General features: G+C 45.7%; 1 protein-coding gene across 2 annotated transcripts in view; it reads left to right on the top strand.

Moving 5' to 3' along the window:
• The first annotated feature begins 1167 nt into the window (after positions 1-1167).
• Positions 1168-21206, top strand: part of LOC143774204 (NXPE family member 3-like) — an 80716-nt gene continuing 60677 nt past the window's right edge. For both annotated transcript variants that reach the window (XM_077261581.1, XM_077261580.1), the window contains exon 1: positions 1168-1442. In XM_077261581.1, coding sequence (XP_077117696.1) covers positions 1392-1442 — 51 coding nt within the window. In that variant the 5' untranslated portion in view covers positions 1168-1391. The remainder of the gene's footprint in view (positions 1443-21206) is intronic.

Here is a 21206-nt window from a genome sequence, read left to right as displayed (position 1 = left end):
TTTAAGTTTAGTTTACTCCTGACACCACTGTAGCGGTGTCAAGCGCAACAGGTCTCGAGGGACTCTGACCCTGAGTCTTGGGGCAGAGTTCTGTGGCTCCTTGCTTGCGCTCTCTGTGCGTTATCATGGCCCTGTGATGCAACAGGGTTCGCTTCCTTCATACTGGGTGAAGCTATCCCGTGTGTGTCTTCTCTTAATACTGCCATATAGTCCACCATTACCGAGCAGCAGGTGTCTTCTCTGCACGGTGACCCCCGGACTGCGAATGCATCTTATATTTCCTCTTATATATATTTTGGTTCCGCCAGTCCTAAAAACCCCATAGTGAATTTATGGGGTATTGTCAAGAGGAAGATGAGAGACACCAGACCCAAAAATGCAGATGAGGTGAAGGCTGCTATCAAAGCAACTTGGGCTTCCATAACACCTCAGCAGTGCCACAGACTGATCACCTCCATGCCACGCCGCATAGATGCAGTAATTGATGCAAACGGAGCCTCAACCAAGTATGGAGTGTATTTACTGAACATACAGTAAATTACAATCATTTTTCAAGCTGGTGTTATAAAGTATTCTAATTCACTGAGATAATGACTTTTGGGTTTTTATTGGCTGTAAAAAATAATCATCAACATTAACAGAGATAAACACTTGAAATAGATCATTCTGTTTGTAATGATTAAATATAAAAATAGAGTTTCACTTTTTGTATTGAAGAACTGAAATAAAGTAACTTTTTGATGAAATTCTAATTTTGTGAGAAGCACCTGTAGATACTGCAACATGCATGGTTCGTATCTGTGCAGTATAAACATTCTTGATGCAGGCAGTGCCCTTACGATTCAGCCCACCAGGATTATGCCCAGAAGAACACATTTCCAGTTTCTGCCTAGGACTCATTTTTTCCTTAAATATCATCTTAGTAAGGTTTACATGTTGGACTCGGTGGACTTGTCTCTTTTTTCATTTTATTAATTATTAACTCAGGGTAAGGAAAATGTGTTGTTTACAGCTGGACCTCTATTGGTTCAAACCTCATTAACTCGTTAAGTGACACAAGTATAGGAAGCCCTATGAAGTAGCTTGTATCTTCTGCGTATTTCCTGATATGCTGAGATAATAATTGTGAAATGACAGATGAATCCTTCTTATCCTGTAAATCACCTTCATGAGTTGAGCTGTCTGTTCCTCACCTACAGCACGTCCTTATACAATATTTATGCCTGAGGCTGTCCCCCAATTGTGTAAGATGGAGGCAGATAAATAAGTTTATTATGATGGGAATATTGACGAGGAGAATGAATTCTGCTTCGTCTTTGCCTGGAGTCCCTTGGAAATGTTGAGATGAAGTGGAGGTTATAAATCTCTGAGGCACGGTATCCAAGCAGACAATGAAGAAGCTGGCGTTCCTTGCACTGTGCACAGTTTCTCTCCTCACTGGGGTAAGTCTATTATTCAGCACACTTGGCTTGGAATACAAAAGATTGTTTTATTAAGTGTGGAATTATTAGAAACTTAATTAGAAGAAATATATTGTGCATTACTGGTGGATATAAAGTTGGTATAACTGTATTTTCTTTCATTAATAATAGGTAATAGAATATTAATAAGTATGTAAACAGTGAGATATTTCTATTGTTTTCTTTTATTGAGAAAATGAACTAGACAGCATTTACTCCTGTTTTTATCCTAAAATTGGATATCCCCTATTAATTTACACTTCTAAACATGCACAGTTAGTTATTGTTAAAGAAAATTGTTTTTTGTTTTTATTAAATAATTCAAAATCTATTTTATATATATATATATATATATATATATATATATATATATATATATATATATATATTCAGCACAATTTACATGTGTGATCAGCTCATGTTCTACTGGGGTGCGGGGGAGCCACCTGTGGATGGACACGTGGAGACAACCTACAATTAGGAATATAGCGCAGTGTAGTGTACATTTCCTGCATTATTTGCTCTTCTAGCAATGTACCGTATACTGCACACCAGGGGAAGATCTATTACATTAGTATCTCTGCTGAATCCATGCATAAAGCCCACCAATGGATAACTCTGAGGGTCCAGATATTTTTTTTTATTTTTCTATCACTGAATTTCAAGAGACATAACTTTTATGGTATCTTGAATAATCCGTTCTTCGGAGAGTTGCCGTAATCACTATTGAAGGCAGTATCTTACTGGTTAAAGTTACCAAGGAACTTGTGATTTAAGTGTCTTGTTATTTACGTGTTTGCATTCGCCACACCTGTTCCTTTCTTGTTGAAGAACAAGTTCTAGTGACTCCAAGCCAAGGCTGCAGATAAGCGCGTAGTTAAACAAAATATCAAAGTTTAGCACACTCACCCCTAATGGTTTAAATTAAATCACGAATACTTTTTTATTCATTTTTTTTAAAAAATATTTCCAATTATTTAAAATATGTTTCAGATATTATACAATTTTTTACATTAAAAAATGAACCTTTTATGTCTAGAATATAAGAATAGCTAATATTTGATATATTTACCAGACATTATTTTCCACCAATCTTTCATTATTTTAACAGTTTCTCTTCAATGTTTAGATTCAATCATTTTTCTCTGATCTGTATCATCACCTACATTTCCTTTTACCATCTTTTTCTTACACAGTTTTTCATCAATCATAATAGTAATTGTTTTTTTCTTTTTGTTTTACATTTTTTTTATTGGGTTATATAACACAAATAAACAATCATGTAAAACTACATAACAGGGTGTGTGTGTTTTTTCAATAAAATGTTATAAAAAGTTCTTTCATTAGGTCGTCACATAGTACATGTTTAGATTAATCATAGTAGAAGTTACAATCTTTCATTCCACAAGTTTGTCTTGTTTTTATAAGGAAGGAGTCTAACCCAATGTGTACACACCTATAGATCTATAACATTGATATAGAGAGACAGATAGAAAAAGTAGGGTGGGGAAAATCAGATGAAGGGAGAGGAGGTAGGGGAGAGGCAGGGGAGTCCTCTGTGTAAGAATGGATAGAGGTATCAGCAGTCAGTGCCTCACAGCGTCATGAGACCTATGTAACAAGCATTAATCTCTCCTGAAAGCTTTGTTAGTTTTAAGGGTGGATGCCAGATCTTCATTCAGTCGCTGTGTGAGACTGCTGACTCATCATCCTTAAGTATTCATCCAATTCTCTATACAGAACCGATGGCTCCCATGTTACCCCAAACCTGTCTCTTGAGAAGTTTGTGAAAGCTCCAATTTCCTCTACATAATAAAGCTGATCAACTTTTTGGAGCCCATCAACAATGCTCGGGCTACTCTGAGAGCGCCATTTTGTGGGAATAATTAGTTTGGCCGCTGCTAAGAAAAATAAGAGTAGTGATTTGTACTTGGTCTGTGAAATATCGCTAGACCAGTTTAGAAAGATGAGGTTTGGCCGTGGGGGGTTTGAAAGTTTGCACAACTTGGTAATAGTTTTCAAAACACTATTCCAAAACGGTCTAATCTTTTCACATGACCACCAAATGTGCAGGAACTCCCCTTTATCTTTATTAGGTCTCCAACAGGTTGGGGGTATGTTGGGGTACCAGGTATGAGTTACCACTGGGGTGGTATACCATCTTGTGACGATCTTATATGAGTTTTCTTGAACTCTTACACAGCTAGACGGCCCAAATGAATTTTTATAATTACGCTCAACCTCATAGTCCTGCAGTTTAATTCCGAGTTCTTTCTCCCATGCTAATATATAGGCACGTTTAATAGGTACTGAGTCCGACAGAAGAGTCTGGTATTATTTTGCTAATACTCCTTTGGGTTGTTTATGTTGTGCTAATAAGGTTTCGAAAGTCGTTAATTCCCTAAATGGGATACCAGCTTGTAAATACCATCTAATAGCTTTCTTAAGTTTATTATAGTGGAGAAAGTTAATATGTTGTTTTGGGAATTATTTTGTAATTCTGGTAATGTGAGAAGTGTACCTTTTGTGAGTACACTATCTATGCCCTCCTTAATCGAGTGTAAGATGTCTGTGGATTTAATCATAGTTTGATCCAAATACAGCCCTGTGAAATGCATCTCCCTGGCCAAAGGTGACGGAAGTGGCATTAATAGGTTGGAGTTTCTAGCCCAAGTGTGTACCACATTCCTAGACATAGTGTTAGGTATTTCCAATTTGTGGATAAAATCTTTGGGAGCATGAAGTATGGTAGTGATTAGGGTTGAGCGAAACAGATCGGCCAATTTCAAAAGTCGCCGACTTTTGGCAAAGTCGGGTTTCGTGAAACCCGACCCGATCTCACTGTGGGATCGGGTCGGCGGTCGGCGATCTTCGCTCCAAAGTTGGGTTTCGTTTTTTCTATATATATATATATATGTCATTGAGACACATATATATATTTATATTTACTTCAGCGCGATATATGTGAAAAGCCGGTAATTCAACTGCCGGCTTTTCATTTCTGCTGCCTAAACCCGACATGATATGAGACATGGTTTACATACAGTAAACCATGTCATATCCCCCTTTTTTTTGCATATTCCACACTACTAAAATTTTGGCGCTGTAGCTATTAAATTTAAGGGTTAAATCGCGGAAAAAATTGGCGTGGGCTCCCGCGCAATTTTCTCCGCCAGAGTGGTAAAGCCAGTGACTGAGGGCAGATATTAATAGCCAGGAGAGGGTCCATGGTTATTGGCCCCCCTGGCTACAAACATCTGCCCCCAGCCACCCCAGAAAAGGCACATCTGGAAGATGCGCCTATTCTGGCACTTGGCCACTCTCTTCCCACTCCCGTGTAGCGGTGGGATATGGGGTAATGAAGGGTTAATGCCACCTTGCTATTGTAAGGTGACATTAAGCCAGATTAATAATGGAGAGGCGTCAATTATGACACCTATCCATTATTAATCCAATTGTATGAAATGGTTAAAACAACACACACACAATATTGCAAAGTATTTTAATGAAATAAACACACAGGTTGTTGAAATATTTTATTGTTCTCTCAATCCACCTGAAGTCCATTGTTCTGTAACAAATTACAAATAATAAACCAACAAAATACATACCTTCCGTAGATCTGTAACGTCCCACGATGTAAATCCATGTGAAAAATTTTACAGGCAGGAGCTCTGCTATAATGCAGCTGTGCTCGTGCCTGTAAACCCTGGTGAATCGTGGTTAAATGGCGATTAAAATACTGTATACCGAATGCATTTAGACAACTACATAGCTGCATTTCTTGTAAAACATTTACAGACAGACAATGCTCATAGTGAGCAATGAGAAATGTTTGTTTATTCACTTCACAAACAATTCTAAGCCACTATATGTTTGCTGTTTGTCATACAACCTTGAAAGCTGGCCACTTGAAACTGGAGTTACTACATAGTGTACATCACTATTTAAGACCAGAGAAACATGACTAAGACAGATGCCAAACTGGGGTACCTGTACATGTACAGTGTGCTCATACCTGCATAATTGGGGATGCCCATGCAGTGTAGGTAATCTCCCAGGGGTTCTCTGTCTTGGTGTTGCTTCTCTGGTATCTGATAGCAAAACACAAGAAACAGTTATAGCATCATATAATGTGAGAGGACTGAATGCACCGATCAAAAGGTCCCAGGTACTTACACACATCAAAAAGTTGGGGATAGGTATTGTGTTGCTACAAGAGAAAGCCCCAAATTTAGACAGACATCATTACTATGACACCTGGTATCATTCATACTCATCCTCCAGGAAATCAAAAGGAGTCGCTATTGCGATATCCAAACACACACCATTCCAATACATGGAGACGCTCAAGGATAACGATGGCAGATTTATTTTTATCAAAGGGAAAATTGCCCATAAAGTGGTAACCATAGGCAATTTATATGCCCCCAATACTAAACAAGATATTTGGTACTCCAAGACCATGAGAGAGGCTATCGATTTTATAGAGGGCATCCTGATCCTGGGAGGTGACTTAAATACGCCTCTTGAACCAGTAGTAGATTCCTCAACAGGGAAATCAAACGTAACCAAAAAAGCACTTAAACGCATGTCCTACATTTACATCAGCTAATAGACACATGGAGATTTTTATACCCTAATTCAAAAGATTACACCCACTTTTCCCAAACACAATCGTCCTATGGTGGAATAGATTATCTTTTCCTGCTGTTCCAGATGATCTCGAATCTAAATGATGCGCAGATAATCTCGAATGTCCATTCTGACCACTCGATACTTATAAATAAAATAGTGTTGGGTCACAGACCAAAAAATAACACATGGAGACTTAATGAGATCCTTCTGTCTGAACAATCCGCCAAAGGGAAAATACTGAGAACGATAAGAGAATACTTTGAACTTAACACACAAGATAACACACCATTCCCTATTGTTTGGGAAGCTCACAAAGCGGTGGTAAGAGGGGAATGGATCTCCATTGCATCACATAAAAACAAGACATGACAGACAAATCTGGAGTCTCTCTCCAAAGAGATCCAGACCCTTGAAAAAGAACACAAACAAACAGTTAGACCTGACATTTTTACTCTTTTGTCGCAAAAAAGACGAGAACTCAGAGACATAATGAATAAGGATTCAATCAGGGTGTTCACAAAATGGAAACACAAAATGCTTGCACATGGGGATAAAGTGTCAAAATTCATGGTGTCTTAGATTAAAAAGAGAAAAGCTAATTCACTAATATATACGCTCAAAAAATCAAATGGAGAGAAAATTAGAGATCCAGATGGCATTGCTTCAGCTTTTAAAGAATAATAATCCTCTCTATATAATCTGCACCCCTGTGAGAGTGAAGAACAATTAGATACAAGAAACGTTAACATAAAATAATTTTTAAATACCATTAATTTATCAAGCCTTTCCGAAGAGCAGCAACTAGAATTAGTAGTTTCACGCTGAGGGAACTCCAGTCTGCCCTGTCAAACTGTCCGGCAGGAAAGAGCCCAGGACCAGATAGACTCCCGGCCTCCTACTATAAAGCCTTCCAGGAAACATTGAGCCCATACTGTTATGGTTCTCAATGGCAAGAGAACATAGCCCAGCAAACATAGAACTAGCTCTTGGAAGGATGGAAACTAAACTGACCATGAACTAAACCTGCCGCACAACTAACAGTAGCCGGGTAGCGTAGCCTGCGTTTTATCCCTAGACGCCCAGCGCCGGCCGGAGGACTAACTAATCCTGGCAGAGGAAAATATAGTCCTGGCTCACCTCTAGAGAAAATTCCCCAAAAGGCAGACAGAGGCCCCCACAAATATTGGCGGTGATTTTAGATGAAATGACAAACGTAGTATGAAAATAGGTTTAGCAAAATTGAGGTCCGCTTACTAAATAGCAGGAAGACAGAAAGGACACTTTCATGGTCAGCTAAAAACACTATCAAAACACCATCCTGAAATTACTTTAAGACTCTAGTATTAACTCATAACATCAGAGTGGCAATTTCAGATCACAAGAGCTTTCCAGACACAGAAACGAAACTACAGCTGTGAACTGGAACAAAATGCAAAAACAAACAAGGACAAAAGTCCAACTTAGCTGGGAGTTGTCTAGCAGCAGGAACATGCACAGAAAGGCTTCTGATTACAATGTTGACCGGCCTGGAAGTGACAGAGGAGCAAGGCTAAATAGCGACTCCCACATCCTGATGGAAACAGGTGAACAGAGAGGATGATGCACACCAGTTCAATTCCACCAGTGGCCACCGGGGGAGCCCAAAATCCAATTTCACAACAGTACCCCCCCCTCAAGGAGGGGGCACCGAACCCTCACCAGAACCACCAGGGCGATCAGGATGAGCCCTATGAAAGGCACGGACCAAATCGGAGGCATGAACATCAGAGGCAGTCACCCAAGAATTATCCTCCTGACCGTATCCCTTCCATTTGACCAGATACTGGAGTTTCCGTCTGGAAACACGGGAGTCCAAGATTTTTTCCACAACGTACTCCAACTCGCCCTCAACCAACACCGGAGCAGGAGGCTCAACGGAAGGCACAACCGGTACCTCATACCTGCGCAATAATGACCGATGAAAAACATTATGAATAGAAAAAGATGCAGGGAGGTCCAAACGGAAGGACACAGGGTTAAGAATCTCCAATATCTTGTACGGGCCGATGAACCGAGGCTTAAACTTGGGAGAAGAAACCCTCATAGGGACAAAACGAGAAGACAACCACACCAAGTCCCCAACACAAAGCCGAGGACCAACCCGACGCCGGCGGTTGGCAAAAAGCTGAGTCTTCTCCTGGGACAACTTCAAATTGTCCACTACCTGCCCCCAAATCTGATGCAACCTCTCCACCACAGCATCCACTCCAGGACAATCCGAAGATTCCACCTGACCAGAAGAAAATCGAGGATGAAACCCCGAATTACAGAAAAAGGGAGACACCAAGGTGGCAGAGCTGGCCCGATTATTAAGGGCAAACTCCGCTAAAGGCAAAAAAGCAACCCAATCATCCTGATCTGCAGACACAAAACACCTCAAATATGTCTCCAAGGTCTGATTCGTCCGCTCGGTCTGGCCATTAGTCTGAGGATGGAAAGCAGACGAGAAAGACAAATCTATGCCCATCCTAGCACAGAATGCTCGCCAAAATCTAGACACGAATTGGGTACCTCTGTCAGAAACGATATTCTCCGGAATACCATGCAAACGGACCACATTTTTAAAAAACAGAGGAACCAACTCGGAAGAAGAAGGCAACTTAGGCAGGGGAACCAAATGGACCATCTTAGAGAAACGATCACACACCACCCAGATGACAGACATCTTTTGAGAAACAGGAAGATCCGAAATAAAATCCATCGAGATGTGCGTCCAGGGCCTCTTCGGGATAGGCAAGGGCAACAACAATCCACTAGCCCGAGAACAACAAGGCTTGGCCCGAGCACAAACGTCACAAGACTGCACGAAGCCTCGCACATCTCGAGACAGGGAAGGCCACCAGAAGGACCTTGCCACCAAATCCCTGGTACCAAAGATTCCAGGATGACCTGCCAATGCAGAAGAATGAACCTCAGAAATGACTTTACTGGTCCAATCATCAGGAACAAACAGTCTACCAGGTGGGCAACGATCAGGTCTATCCGCCTGAAACTCCTGCAAGGCCCGCCGCAGGTCTGGAGAAACGGCAGACAATATCACTCCATCCTTAAGGATACCTGTAGGTTCAGAGTTACCAGGGGAGTCAGGCTCAAAACTCCTAGAAAGGGCATCCGCCTTAACATTCTTAGAACCCGGCAGGTAGGACACCACAAAAATTAAACCGAGAGAAAAACAACGACCAGCGCGCCTGTCTAGGATTCAGGCGTCTGGCGGACTCAAGATAAATTAGATTTTTGTGGTCAGTCAATACCACCACCTGATGTCTAGCCCCCTCAAGCCAATGACGCCACTCCTCAAAAGCCCACCTCATGGCCAAAAGCTCCCGATTCCCAACATCATAATTCCGCTCGGCGGGCGAAAATTTACGTGAGAAAAAAGCACAAGGTCTCATCACGGAGCAATCGGAACTTCTCTGCGACAAAACCGCCCCAGCTCCGATTTCAGAAGCGTCGACCTCAACCTGAAAAGGAAGAGCAACATCAGGCTGACGCAGCACAGGGGCGGAAGAAAAGCGGCGCTTAAGCTCCCGAAAGGCCTCCACAGCAGCAGGGGACCAATCAGCAACATCAGCACCCTTCTTAGTCAAATCAGTCAATGGTCTAACAACATCAGAAAAACCAGCAATAAATCGACGATAAAAGTTAGCAAAGCCCAAAAATTTCTGAAGACTCTTAAGAGAAGAGGGTTGCGTCCAATCACAAATAGCCTGAACCTTGACAGGATCCATCTCGATGGAAGAGGGGGAAAAAATATATCCCAAAAAGGAAATCTTTTGAACCCCAAAAACGCACTTAGAACCCTTCACACACAAGGAATTAGACCGCAAAACCTGAAAAACCCTCCTGACCTGCTGGACATGAGAGTCCCAGTCATCCGAAAAAATCAAAATATCATCCAGATACACAATCATAAATTTATCCAAATAATCACGGAAAATGTCATGCATAAAGGACTGAAAGACTGAAGGGGCATTTGAAAGACCAAAAGGCATCACCAAATACTCAAAGTGGCCCTCGGGCGTATTAAATGCGGTTTTCCACTCATCCCCCTGCTTAATTCGCACCAAATTATACGCCCCACGGAGATCTATCTTAGAGAACCACTTGGCCCCCTTTATGCGAGCAAACAAATCAGTCAGCAGTGGCAACGGATATTGATATTTAACCGTGATCTTATTCAAAAGCCGATAATCAATGCACGGCCTCAAAGAGCCATCTTTCTTAGCCACAAAGAAAAAAACGGCTCCTAAGGGAGATGACGAAGGACGAATATGTCCCTTTTCCAAGGACTCCTTTATATATTCTCGCATAGCAGCATGTTCAGGCACAGACAGATTAAATAAACGACCCTTAGGGTATTTACTACCCGGAATCAAATCTATGGCACAATCGCACTCCCGGTGCGGAGGTAATGAACCAAGCTTAGGTTCTTCAAAAACGTCACGATATTCAGTCAAGAATTCTGGAATCTCAGAGGGAATAGATGATGAAATGGAAACCACAGGTACGTCCCCATGCGTCCCCTTACATCCCCAGCTTAACACAGACATAGCTTTCCAGTCAAGGACTGGGTTATGAGATTGCAGCCATGGCAATCCAAGCACCAACACATCATGTAGGTTATACAGCACAAGAAAGCGAATAATCTCCTGGTGATCCGGATTAATCCGCATAGTTACTTGTGTCCAGTATTGTGGTTTATTGCTAGCCAATGGGGTGGAGTCAATCCCCTTCAGGGGTATAGGAGTTTCAAGAGGCTCCAAATCATACCCACAGCGTTTGGCAAAGGACCAATCCATAAGACTCAAAGCGGCGCCAGAGTCGACATAGGCATCCGCGGTAATAGATGATAAAGAACAAATCAGGGTCACAGATAGAATAAACTTAGACTGTAAAGTGCCAATTGAAACAGACTTATCAAGCTTCTTAGTACGCTTAGAGCATGCTGATATAACATGAGTTGAATCACCGCAATAGAAGCACAACCCATTTTTTCGTCTAAAATTCTGCCGTTCACTTCTGGACAGAATTCTATCACATTGCATATTCTCTGGCGTCTTCTCAATAGACACCGCCAAATGGTGCACAGGTTTGCGCTCCCGCAGACGCCTATCGATCTGGATAGCCATTGTCATGGACTCATTCAGACCCGCAGGCACAGGGAACCCCACCATAACATCCTTAATGGCATCAGAGAGACCCTCTCTGAAATTCGCCGCCAGGGCGCACTCATTCCACTGAGTAAGCACAGCCCATTTACGGAATTTCTGGCAGTATATTTCAGCTTCGTCTTGCCCCTGAGATAGGGACAACAAGGCCTTTTCCGCCTGAAGTTCTAACTGAGGTTCCTCATAAAGCAACCCTAAGGCCAGAAAAAACGCATCCACATTGAGCAACGCAGGATCCCCTGGAGCCAATGCAAAAGCCCAATCCTGAGGGTCTGTTATGACCCCAATGGCGAGGGTCTCAGAGGTACGTGGAAGTCTGCAGAATACAAAAATCCAGCTCATAGGGCAGTGGTAACTGGGTTGACCATATATCTACTCCTAACGCCAACACTAGAAGTAGCCGGGGATCATTCCTACGTTGATTCTAGATGACACGCTCCAGCCGGAGAATCTAGCTACCCCTAGTAGAGGAAAACAAAAGACCTTTCTTGCCTCCAGAGAAGGGGACCCCAAAGCTGGATAGAAGCCCCCCACAAATAATAACGGTGAGGTAAGAGGAAATGACAAACACAGAAATGAACCAGGTTTAGCACAGAGAGGCCCGCTTACTGATAGCAGAATAAAGAAAGGTAACTTATATGGTCAACAAAAACCCTATCAAAATCCACACTGGAAATTCAAGAACCCCCGAACCGTCTAACGGTCCGGGGGGAGAACACCAGCCCCCTAGAGCTTCCAGCAAAGGTCAGGATATAGATTTGGAACAAGCTGGACAAAAATACAAAACCAAAACAAATAGCAAAAAGCAAAAGGCAGACTTAGCTGATATAACTGGAACCAGGATCAGTAGACAAGAGCACAGCAGACTAGCTCTGATAACTACGTTGCCAGGCATTGAACTGAAGGTCTAGGGAGCTTATATAGCAACACCCCTAACTAACGACCCAGGTGCGGATAAAAGGAATGACAGAAAAACCAGAGTCAAAAAACTAGTAACCACTAGAGGGAGCAAAAAGCAAATTCACAACAGTACCCCCCCCTTAGTGAGGGGTCACCGAACCCTCACCACGACCACCAGGGCGATCAGGATGAGCGGCATGAAAGGCACGAACTAAATCGGCCGCATGAACATCAGAGGCGACCACCCAGGAATTATCCTCCTGACCATAGCCCTTCCACTTGACCAGGTACTGAAGCCTCCGCCTGGAGAGGCGAGAATCCAAGATCTTCTCCACCACGTACTCCAACTCGCCCTCAACCAACACCGGAGCAGGAGGCTCACCAGAAGGAACTACAGGCACAATGTACCGCCGCAACAAGGACCTATGAAATACATTGTGAATAGCAAATGACACAGGAAGATCCAGACGAAAAGATACAGGATTAAGGATTTCCAATATCTTGTAAGGCCCAATAAAACGAGGTTTAAATTTGGGAGAGGAGACCTTCATAGGAACAAAGCGGGAAGAAAGCCATACCAAATCCCCAATGCGTAGTCGGGGACCCACACCGCGGCGGCGGTTGGCAAAGCGCTGAGCCCTCTCCTGTGACAACTTCAAGTTGTCCACCACATGATTCCAGATCCGCTGCAACCTATCTACCACAGAATCCACCCCAGGACAGTCAGAAGGCTCCACATGACCCGAAGAAAAGCGAGGATGGAAACCAGAGTTGCAGAAAAAAGGCGAAACCAAGGTGGCGGAACTAGCCCGATTATTAAGGGCAACCAACCATCAGCCAACGGCAAGAATGTCACCCAATCGTCCTGATCAGCAGAGACAAAACACCTCAAATAAGCCTCCAAAGTCTGATTGGTTCGCTCCGTCTGTCCATTAGTCTGAGGATGGAAAGCAGACGAAAACGACAAATCAATGCCCATCCTACTACAAAAGGATCGCCAGAACCTAGAAACGAACTGGGATCCTCTGTCTGACACAATATTCTCAGGGATGCCGTGCAAATGAACCACGTTCTGGAAAAACACAGGAACCAGATCGGAAGAGGAAGGCAGCTTAGGCAAAGGAACCAAATGGACCATCTTGGAGAAGCGATCACATATCACCCAGATAACGGACATGCCCTGAGATAGCGGAAGATCAGAAATGAAATCCATGGAGATATGTGTCCAAGGTCTCTTCGGGACAGGCAAGGGCAAGAGCAAACCGCTGGCACGAGAACAGCAAGGCTTAGCTCGAGCACAAGTCCCACAGGACTGCACAAATGACCGCACATCCCTTGACAAGGAAGGCCACCAAAATGACCTGGCCACCAGATCTCTGGTGCCAAAAATTCCCGGGTGACCTGCCAACACCGAGGAATGAACCTCGGAAATGACTCTGCTGGTCCATTTATCCGGGACAAACAGTCTGTCAGGTGGACAAGACTCAGGCCTATCAGCCTGTAATCTCTGCAACACACGTCGCAGATCCGGAGAAATAGCTGACAAGATAACTCCATCTTTAAGAATACCAACAGGATCAGCGACTCCAGGAGCATCAGGCACAAAGCTCCTAGAAAGAGCATCGGCCTTCACATTCTTTGAACCTGGTAAATACGAGACAACAAAATCAAAGCGGGAGAAAAACAATGACCAGCGGGCCTGTCTCGGATTAAGGCGTTTAGCAGACTCGAGATACATCAGATTTTTGTGATCAGTCAAGACCACCACACGATGCTTAGCACCCTCGAGCCAATGACGCCACTCCTCAAATGCCCATTTCATGGCCAACAACTCCCGATTGCCCACATCATAATTTCGCTCGGCAGGCGAAAACTTCCTGGAGAAAAAGGCACAAGGTTTCATAACAGAGCAACCAGGGCCTCTCTGTGACAAAACGGCCCCTGCTCCAATCTCTGAAGCATCCACCTCAACCTGAAAGGGAAGTGAGACATCGGGCTGGCACAAAACAGGCGCCGAAGTAAACCGGCGCTTCAACTCCTGGAAAGCCTCCACGGCAGCAGGAGCCCAGTTAGCTACATCGGAGCCCTTCTTGGTCATATCCGTCAACGGTTTCACAATGCTAGAAAAATTAGCGATAAAACGACGGTAGAAGTTAGCGAAACCCAAGAACTTCTGAAGACTCTTAACCGACGAGGGCTGAGTCCAATCAAGAATAGCTCGGACCTTGACTGGGTCCATCTCCACAGTAGAAGGGGAAAAAATGAACCCCAAAAAGGGAACCTTCTGTACACCAAAGAGACACTTTGAGCCCTTGACAAACAAAGAATTTTCACGCAAAATTTTAAAGACCAACCTGACCTGCTCCACATGCGAATCCCAATCATCAGAAAAAACCAAAATATCATCCAGATAAACAATCAAAAATTTATCCAGATACTTCCGGAAAATGTCATGCATAAAGGACTGAAAAACTGAAGGCGCATTGGAGAGCCCAAAAGGCATCACCAAGTACTCAAAATGACCTTCGGGCGTATTGAATGCGGTTTTCCATTCATCACCTTGCTTAATGCGCACAAGGTTGTACGCACCACGAAGGTCTATCTTGGTGAACCACTTGGCACCTTTAATCCGGGCAAACAAGTCAGACAACAGCGGTAAAGGATACTGAAATTTGACAGTGATCTTATTTAAAAGCCGATAATCAATACAAGGTCTCAAAGATCCGTCCTTTTTTGCCACAAAAAAGAATCCCGCACCAAGGGGGGAAGAAGACGGACGAATATGTCCTTTCTCCAGAGACTCCCTGATATATGAACGCATAGCGGTATGTTCAGGTACCGACAGATTAAACAGTCTTCCCTTAGGAAACTTACTGCCTGGGATCAAATCTATAGCACAGTCACAGTCCCTATGAGGAGGCAGTGCACTGGACTCAGACTCACTGAAGACATCCTGATAATCAGACAAATACTCCGGAACTTCCGAAGGCGTAGAAGAAGCAATAGACACAGGCAGGGAATCCCCATGAATACCACGACAGCCCCAACTTGAGACTGACATAGCCTTCCAGTCCAGGACTGGATTATGGGTCTGTAACCATGGCAGCCCTAAAACAACCAAATCATGCATTTTATGTAAAACCAGGAAACGTATCACCTCGCGGTGTTCAGGAGTCATGCACATGATAACCTGTGTCCAATACTGCGGTTTATTTGCTGCCAATGGCGTAGCATCAATACCCCTAAGAGGAATAGGATTTTCTAATGGTTCAAGAGTAGTGTTGAGCATTCCGATACCGCAAGTATCGGGTATCGGCCGATACTAGCGGTATCGGAATTCCGATACCGGGATTCCGATACTTGGCGCGTATCGGATACCGGAATCGGAAGTTCAATGATTCAAAATTCAGAAATTCAGCCAATGAGAAAGATTCCAAGTGTGGGCACATCCTGTTTAGCATGGAGGGCATGAAACTACTGGCAAGGCTGTGATTGGCTGCTGAAATGATGTCATGATGCAGTTTAAAAGTCGCTGGCGCCATTTTGCGATCACTCTGCTGTGAATTCAGTTAGTGACAGGACGCTGTTTGCTGACTGAGGGACAGTTTAGAGATAGCGATTTGCTTCTTTGTGCTTTCCAAAGGCTAATTTAGCAACCGCTGTGTTCACCTACTATTCACCTTCCTTTTGCCTTGTAGCGCTGTTTTCATAGCGATCTGCAAGGTCTCTCTGTGTGTGTGTGTGTGAGTGCAGCCCACTCTCTAGTCTGAGTGCAGCCACATAGGCCATCCATAGCTGGTTGTATTCAGTTCAGGGAGGGTGGTTCATTGCCTCATACTGTCCTTTTTTTTTTTTTTTTTGAAGTAGTGCAGGCTGCTGCACATTTTTTCCAAAAATTCCTATTAGTGTCTTTCCACCCGTCTCCAGCTAATTTGTGGAAAAACACTACATAGGATAAAGTAGAGGAGGGTTTTTGGGCCTTGCAGCGCCGTTTACGGCTGTCTGCACGGTCTCCGTGTGACTGCAGCTCGCCCTGTAATCTGTGAGCAGCTATAGCCTGGTTGTCTCCAGCTCAGGGTTTTTCACTGCGTCATACCGCCAAATCAATTTTCTTTTTTTTCAAAGTAGTGTAGTCTGCTGCTAATTTATTTTAAAAAATCCTATTAGTGTCTTTCCACCCGTCTCCAGCTAATTTGTGGAAAAACACTACATAGGATAAAGTAGAGGAGGGTTTTTGGGCCTTGCAGCGCCGTTTATGGCTGTCTGCACGGTCTCCGTGTGACTGCAGCTCGCCCTGTAGTCTGTGAGCAGCCGTAGCCTGGTTGTCTGCAGCTCAGGGTTTTTCACAGCGTCATACCGCCAAATCAATTTTCTTTTTTTTCAAAGTAGTGTAGTCTGCTGCTAATTTATTTTAAAAAATCCTATTAGTGTCTTTCCACCCGTCTCCAGCTAATTTGTGGAAAAACACTACATAGGATAAAGTAGAGGAGGGTTTTTGGGCCTTGCAGCGCCGTTTACGGCTGTCTGCACGGTCTCCGTGTGATTGCAGCTCTATCCGTTGTCAGTTCAGCCCCAAAAAAATAAATAAATAATAAAGTTCACCAAACACACCAGTTACACACCACTTTACATTTGTGTAGGCCACATTAGCTCATATTCAAGTCTAGTCCACACTTTAGAAAATTAGTGTGTCTTATACCTGTTAGGAGGAGTTGCTCAGGAATAAGCACACAAAGCCGTTAGTACTTTTCTGCTTATCTTTATCAGTCAACCAAGATGAAGAAGGCAGTGAGTAAGGCACGTGGGCGTGGGCGCGGAGCAGGGAGGGGACGTGGGGATTCTGTGCCTGCTGCGGGCACCGGTGAGTCATCAGCACCCACTTTCACAAGGGAACAGTCGTTCATGCGCAGCTTTGTCGCCGAGCGCCGTACACCGCTGCTGCGTGAAGACCAAATTGAAGCCGTTGTGGGATGGATGGCAGCTAATGCATCAACTTCCATTAGTGCCACATCCTCTCAGACACAGAGCACTGGAGAGCAGCCATCTGTCTCTTCACCACCTGCAAAATTGCCCAGGCAGACAGAGATCCCAGGACAGGAGCAGTCTCTACTTCTGTTCTCTGAATCATCTCTTGGCTTGGAAACAGGGGGCCAGCCAAGCAGCATTGGAGAAATGGAAGAAGAGGCAGGGTGCAGTGATGCCCAACAGCTTTTTCTGTCTTCCTCTGAAGAGGCGGGTGGGCCAGTGGCTCCGGTCACCACCTCGCAGGCCGCATCAGCTGATGATGACACTCAGGTGCCACTTACTGGTGCGTGCTCTGCTGCTGAGACTACCCAGGAGGAGCAGTTGGGGGCAGAGGGTAGTGTAGATGATGAGGTCCTTGACCCATCTTGGCGTCAGGGACAGGAAGGTGGTGGGAGCAGCTCTGAGGAAGAGATTCCCCGTACGGCCCAAAGAGGGAGAGGGAGGGGGAAGACTGCGGATCCTGCAGCCTCCGCTTTGGCACCCGTAAGGAGCATGTCTCTTCCAAAAGTCAAAAGGGGGGCTCCCAAGACTTGCAGTGCCTGGTCCTTTTTTGACACAGTTGCAGATGACATTTGCTATGTCAGATGCAAGGTGTGTCATCAAAAAATCAAAAGAGGTCAAAAAGTCGCCAACCTCAATACCTCCAACATGTGGAAACATGTGCGCAACAGGCACCCGGCGGAGTTAGACAAACACACTGAAGAGCTAGGCCAACCAACAGCGGCAGCTACCACCTCTTCAGCTCGTGTTGCCTCTTCCTCTAGCTCACACGCAGCTGGTTCGGCTTCCTCCCAGGATCGCCGTGGAAGAACCTCTGGCCCTGTTGTCCAGAGACCCGCTGTCATTCCACCCGCAGCACCACTTTCCCAGTCAACCACACACTCCCAGCCCAGTCTACAGCCATCGGTAGTACAGGCATGGGAGAAAAGGCGGCCTTTCTCGTCAAACCACCCACGAGCACAGGCTCTGACTGCAGGCATTGCCAAACTTCTGTCACTGGAAATGCTGTCATTCAGGCTGGTGGAGACTGACAGCTTCCGTGACTTGATGTCATTGGCAGTCCCACAGTACAGTGTGCCCAGCCGCTTTTACTTCAGCAGGCAAGCCGTCCCTGCCCTGCACAAGCATGTGGAGGGACACATAAAACACGCGCTACTGAACGCCGTCAGTAGCAAGGTCCACCTCACCACCGATGCGTGGACCAGTCAACATGGACAGGGGCGATACCTTTCCCTCACTGCCCATTGGGTTAATGTCGTTGAGCCGGGTACAGACCGTGCGAGTGGCGCAGGACGTGTCCTGCCCACTCCAAGGATTGCAGGAATCCATTCTGTACGCATTGACTCCTCCTCTTACACCAGTTCCTCAGAATCATCGCTGCAGGAGCCGTCACAGTCCACCTCCACATGGACCCGTGATGAACGTGTACCTGTTACGACCGACATGAGCACAGCCGTGGCCAAACGTCAACAGGCCGTGTTGAAATTAATTTTTTTGGGGAATCGTAGCCACACAGCGCAGGAGCTCTGGAATGCCATCAAGCAGGAGAGCGATGTGTGGTTTGAGCCAGCGAATCTCCAGCCAGGCATGGTAGTGTGTGATAATGGCCGAAATCTGGTGGCAGCCCTGGGCCTCGGCAACCTCACTCACATCCCATGTCTGGCACATGTGCTCAATTTGGTCGTGCAGAGTTTTTTGAGGGACTATCCGGATCTTGATGCACTGCTGCACAAGGTCCGCCTAGAGTGTGCTCACTTGCGGCGTTCCAGCACGGCAAAAGCGCACATTGCGGCTCTGCAGCGCCGACACCGCCTGCCGGAACATCGCATCATATGTGACCTACCTACCAGGTGGAATTCCACGTTACATATGTTGGAGCGGTTGTGTGAGCAGCAGCAAGCTGTAATGGAGTACCAGCTGTATCAGGCGCAAAAAAGTCGCAGTCAGCGCCGTACAGACTTCACAACCACAGAGTGGGCCACTATGAAGGATGTCTGCCAGGTTTTGCGTCCCTTTGATTATTCCACGCGGATGGCGAGTGCAGATGATGCACTAGTCAGCATGACTGTCCCCCTTATCTGCCTGCTTGAAAAATCACTGCAAGCGCTAAGGGATGATGTTGTGGAAGAGGTGGAGGATGAGGATTCACCACTTCCATCATCTTCTGGACAGTCAGCGCCACGTGGTTCCTCACAAACGCGTAGGCAGGGGACAGTTTGTGAGGAGGATGAGGAGGAGTCAATGGAGGAGGAAGACATCCGTCCAGAGGAGGGAGTTCCCGAATTGTCCAGTACTCAGTGTGTACAGCGAGGGTGGGGTGATGACGAGCAGGCAGAGATCACGCCTCCAGCTGGGGACAGCGTTTCTTGGGCAGTTGGCAGTCTGCAGCACATGGTGGATTACATGCTGCAGTGCCTGAGAAACGACCGCCGCATCGACCACATTCTCAACATGTCTGATTATTGGGTGTTCACCCTCCTCGATCCTCGCTACCGGGACAACGTAGAAAGCCTCATCACACCGTTGAACCGGGAGCGAAAAATGCGGGAGTACCAAGACACACTGGTCAGTTCCATCATCTTCTCCATTCCAACTGAGAGAAGTGCTGCTAGTGCATTCCAAAGCAGCTCAGTGCGTCCAGGCAGTGGTGGAGGCTCTGCACAAAGAGGGAGCAGAAGCAGTGCCTCTGCCCAAGGCAAGACCAGTATGGCCGAACTGTGGCACAGTTTTCTGTGCCCGCCACAAAAGTCTACACCATCACAGACGGCTCCAGTCAGCAGGAGGCAACGGTTCCGTCAGATGGTGACAGACTACATGTCTTGCCCTCTTGCTGTACTCCCAGACGGCTCTTCCCCTTTCAAGTTTTGGGTCTCAAAGCTGGATACATGGCCAGAGCTAAGCCAGTATGCATTGGAGGTGCTGTCTTGCCCTGCGGCCAGTGTATTATCGGAACGTGTCTTTAGTGCTGCAGGTGGTGTACTAACTGACCGTCGCATGCGACTATCCTCCGATAACGTTGACCGGCTTACTTTCCTGAAAATGAACAAGGCCTGGATCTCGCAGGAATTTGCCACTCCTCCTCCTGATTAAATAATTAGGTCACTGTATACGTTATCCAGGTCTCCTGTTGTGTTCATCTTTCTACCACCTGAACTTAAATTCCTGGGCTCCAACACCGCCAGTTGAGGCTCAGATGTGCCGTCTGCACAGTCAAAACATACGACCCAGTGTTATTGGGTTTCAGTAACGTCAGCTGATCCCCAGCTGTGTAGCCGGCAATGTGTCATGCGACCGCCACGCTGACACAACAACTGAAATGTAAGGGAATCTGTCCCCCCCCCCCCAAGGCGTTTGTTACTGAAAGAGCCACCTTGTGCAGCAGTAATGCTGCACAAGGAAAAAGGTAGCTATTTTGGTTTTGCTCCTTGCACACGCAAAACTTAACACTTATAAAATGTGTCCACTGATACCGTAAAACCGTCCCGGAGGTGGGACTTTCCTTCGTAATATGACGCAGCACAGCCGTCATTCCTACCCCCCCGGCGCCGCGCCCCGGCTCCTCAGCGTTGTTTGATTCCGTCCCGGAGCCTGCGCTGTTATGTTATCCCGTGGCCAGGCACACTTAGCGCTGCCCGTCTTCTGGCATCATTTGGTGTCAGGCTGGCTGCGCCTGTGCGGCCACGCTGGCCGAGAGCCCGCCTCGCAGTGTCTTCTGATTTAATCCCACTGGGGGCCTGGGATCTATGGACATGCGCAGTGCATATCTGAACCTCCACCTCTCACTCATCTCCCTATGGCTTCTTCAGACTGTTCGGTGTCAGCTGGTCCCTAATAGCATGCCACGGCCGTGACACCGCACAGTCTGAAAAAGAAGCCGTAGGGAGGGGAGTGAGAGGCGAGGATATGCACTGCGCATGGCCATGGATCCCAGGCCCCCAGTGGGATTACATCAGAAGACACTGCGAGGCGGGCTCTC

Source organism: Ranitomeya variabilis, chromosome 5 (assembly GCF_051348905.1).
Source record: "Ranitomeya variabilis isolate aRanVar5 chromosome 5, aRanVar5.hap1, whole genome shotgun sequence".
NCBI classification, from domain to species: domain Eukaryota; kingdom Metazoa; phylum Chordata; class Amphibia; order Anura; family Dendrobatidae; genus Ranitomeya; species Ranitomeya variabilis.
This window is presented reverse-complemented; position numbering and strand designations above follow the sequence as displayed.